Source organism: Gavialis gangeticus, unplaced genomic scaffold, assembly GCF_001723915.1.
Source record: "Gavialis gangeticus isolate Ggan-Ray unplaced genomic scaffold, GavGan_comp1, whole genome shotgun sequence".
NCBI classification, from domain to species: Eukaryota; Metazoa; Chordata; order Crocodylia; family Gavialidae; genus Gavialis; species Gavialis gangeticus.
In genome coordinates, this window is record NW_017729022.1 from 64,468,113 (window position 1) to 64,470,730 (window position 2,618).

Here is a 2,618-nt window from a genome sequence, read left to right on the forward strand (position 1 = left end):
GAGAACCTAGTCCCTTAGCGTTAGCTACAGAACTGCATGGAAGAGCCCACTGCGTGGGGTGGGGGGAAAGCCTGAGCAATAATGGTACGTTTCCCCCTTCGCGCCCGCAATGCACTGCACAGCCACCCCCAAGGGAAATAGCAAGGTTACGTGTTTGTCTCTGTATCCCCTTCCTTGTATTTATCCTGCACCAAGCTTCCCCCACCAATAAATAGTACGGTCCTCCGTGATGGGGCCAATTAAAAAAAAGGGTTCATGCAGTGTCACGAGTTGCTGGGAGGAAGCAGCCAGAGCTCGATACAGAAGTCACCCCTCCACAGCCACTCAGCCCCTCTCCGTAGGCGGGACATTCCGGGCTTGATTGGCAGCACCCTTCCCCAATGACGAGGGCGCCTTCTTGGATGGACATGCCTTCGAGTCAATGAGAAGAGTCTCATGGGGAGGGGTGGGGAAAACAAATGGGGCCGGAGCGGTGGGCGGATGATGGACAGCTCCTGCAGCCAATGGTTGTTCCGGATAAGGCCCGCCCCTTCCCCGAGAGGTGAGGCTGTTGCTAGGAAACCGCCGAGGCCTGAGGCGCGTGCGGAGCATGGCGAAGCTGGCCGCCAAGTGCCTGCTGGCCGGTGAGTGCTGGGAGGAGGCTGCGGGACTCCCGCGGCTTGGCCCTGGGGCCTGAGGGGGCCTCGAGCCTTAGGGGCCACGTGGGGGTGTCGCGGCCGCTAGGCCTAGTAGGTAGAGCCAGGCGTGGAGCGGGGGAGGCTGGGATTGGATGCAAAACCCCTTTTTTGCGGGGGGTCCGTGCTTCTTCAAGGGACTTAACAAAACGGGAACCTGCGAGCTTCACTTCGTAGATCTACTGGGTGCAAAAAGTAACGAATGCAATATAAACCTTGGATTTGAGGCGTTACAACCCACATAGCATCTGACACCTCGGGAAACCTGCCTCCTGTTGACCACTGGCTTTCATGGGGGGTCTGGTCAGACCCTCGGAACTCAACTTGTAAAGAAGTTTTTCCTTATGTCCAATCTGAACTTCACTCAGTTTGTGCCCTTTGTTTCTAGTCTCCTTCACACTTTTCCCTCCCTCCCCTCCGCCTCCCATCTCTACCCGTTGTCTTCCCAACTTCCACCCACTTGCATTTTCACAGACATCTTCGTTGTAAGTTAGCTTCTTTTCTACCTTGGAGACTACATAACACCAGCAGAGTCTCCCTATGCCTGGTCAAAGGTGTTTGTGCCCAAAAGCTTGCTAAGAACTTTTTTCCAGCTATTTAGTTGGGGTAATAAAAGAGATCACATCTACCCAAACAACTTGCCTGCTCCTTGAAAGGAGCTAGCAGCCTGTGAGGTGCTTGCAGGTGGCTAATGACACTCACCTAATCAGAAGAGGGCTCTGGCTGGAGCTATGTAAGCCCAGAGCCTGAGCCCATCCGTTAGGGCTGTGCAAAGCTTTGACTTAATATTCGATTCGACAAACATTCAACATATTTGACCTTGAAAAGTGAAAGTCGAGTCAAATAGCAGCTGGTCGAATAGCTGTCGAATCGAATACCGGAAGTCGAATATTAACAGCACGGGTCGAATATTTGACAAGGGTCGAATATTCGACTTGCCAATACTGGATTCCCTGTGGTGGGAGAAAAAAAAGGGAGGTAAGGGGAGAGAGGGAAGGAGTGCTTTCATGACTGACATGTGTGGCTGGCCAGTGACCTGTCAGCATTCTCTGAGGTCCGTTCCAATCCCAGTGCTCTGGGGGAGGGCCAGAGAAAATGCATAAAAGGCAGCAGTTTTTCAGCTCCCTGATTTCTGCCTTGGGGTCAGTTTCTGAGCTGTTGGTGTTCTCCAGCACCTCTGCATCAGACCACGACGGCTGGAAGCCCTGATCTTCAACAGATTCCCTACTTGCAACGCTAGCAACAGGGATTTCTGAGAACTTGGTGCTTTTATTTTATAACTACTTTTCATATTAGTTTACGGTTATATTGGATAGGGTTAGTAGTAGCCTAGGATCTATTCTATATATAGGAATTTAGTTTATATATTTTTTTTTTTATACATCATTCATTCTTTCCACCACACCAACGCTTCTCAATATATTATCTACACACACAAACACATTTACATAACATCCAGAAATCTAATCTGCGGTGCACAGCACACTTAGAGGTTCCAGTTTACATATGAAGGAACACATTATGAAGCAGGGTGGAAAGGCAGGTGGCCACACTGGCCAGCCTGCACAAAGGGGAGCAAGGGGGGTTGTAAGCGGGAAAGCTGCAGTTTCTCCCCGCACCAAACTCAGACGCAGCCTCTTTCCTCCCGCTGCAAGAGATGAGGCTGCTACAAGCAGTAAAGAGGGGAGCAGCAGTACCACCAGAGCCACTGCCTGTGCCTGAGACTCTCATGTCCAGACACAGCAGCCACAACCTCTCTCACCATAACTGCAACCAGCACAGCAGCGCACTCCACCCCTGTGTCACTGCCTGTGCTGAGCCTCCCAGCGCCAGAAGAAGAGGTGACGCTGGCTCTGGATCTCAGTGTCCTGGCAAAGGAAGTTCTGGGGAAGCAGGGGGAATCACTCGAGTTTGTGCTCGACACCCCTCAGGTTTTTTCCTTTC

At 51.8% G+C, this 2,618-nt stretch overlaps 1 protein-coding gene across 1 annotated transcript in view; it reads left to right on the forward strand.

The window, feature by feature from the left end:
• The first annotated feature begins 525 nt into the window (after positions 1-525).
• Positions 526-2,618, forward strand: part of IFT27 (intraflagellar transport 27) — an 18,265-nt gene continuing 16,172 nt past the window's right edge. Inside the window, exon 1 of the mRNA XM_019515287.1 lies at positions 526-623. Coding sequence (XP_019370832.1) covers positions 590-623 — 34 coding nt within the window. The 5' untranslated portion in view covers positions 526-589. The remainder of the gene's footprint in view (positions 624-2,618) is intronic.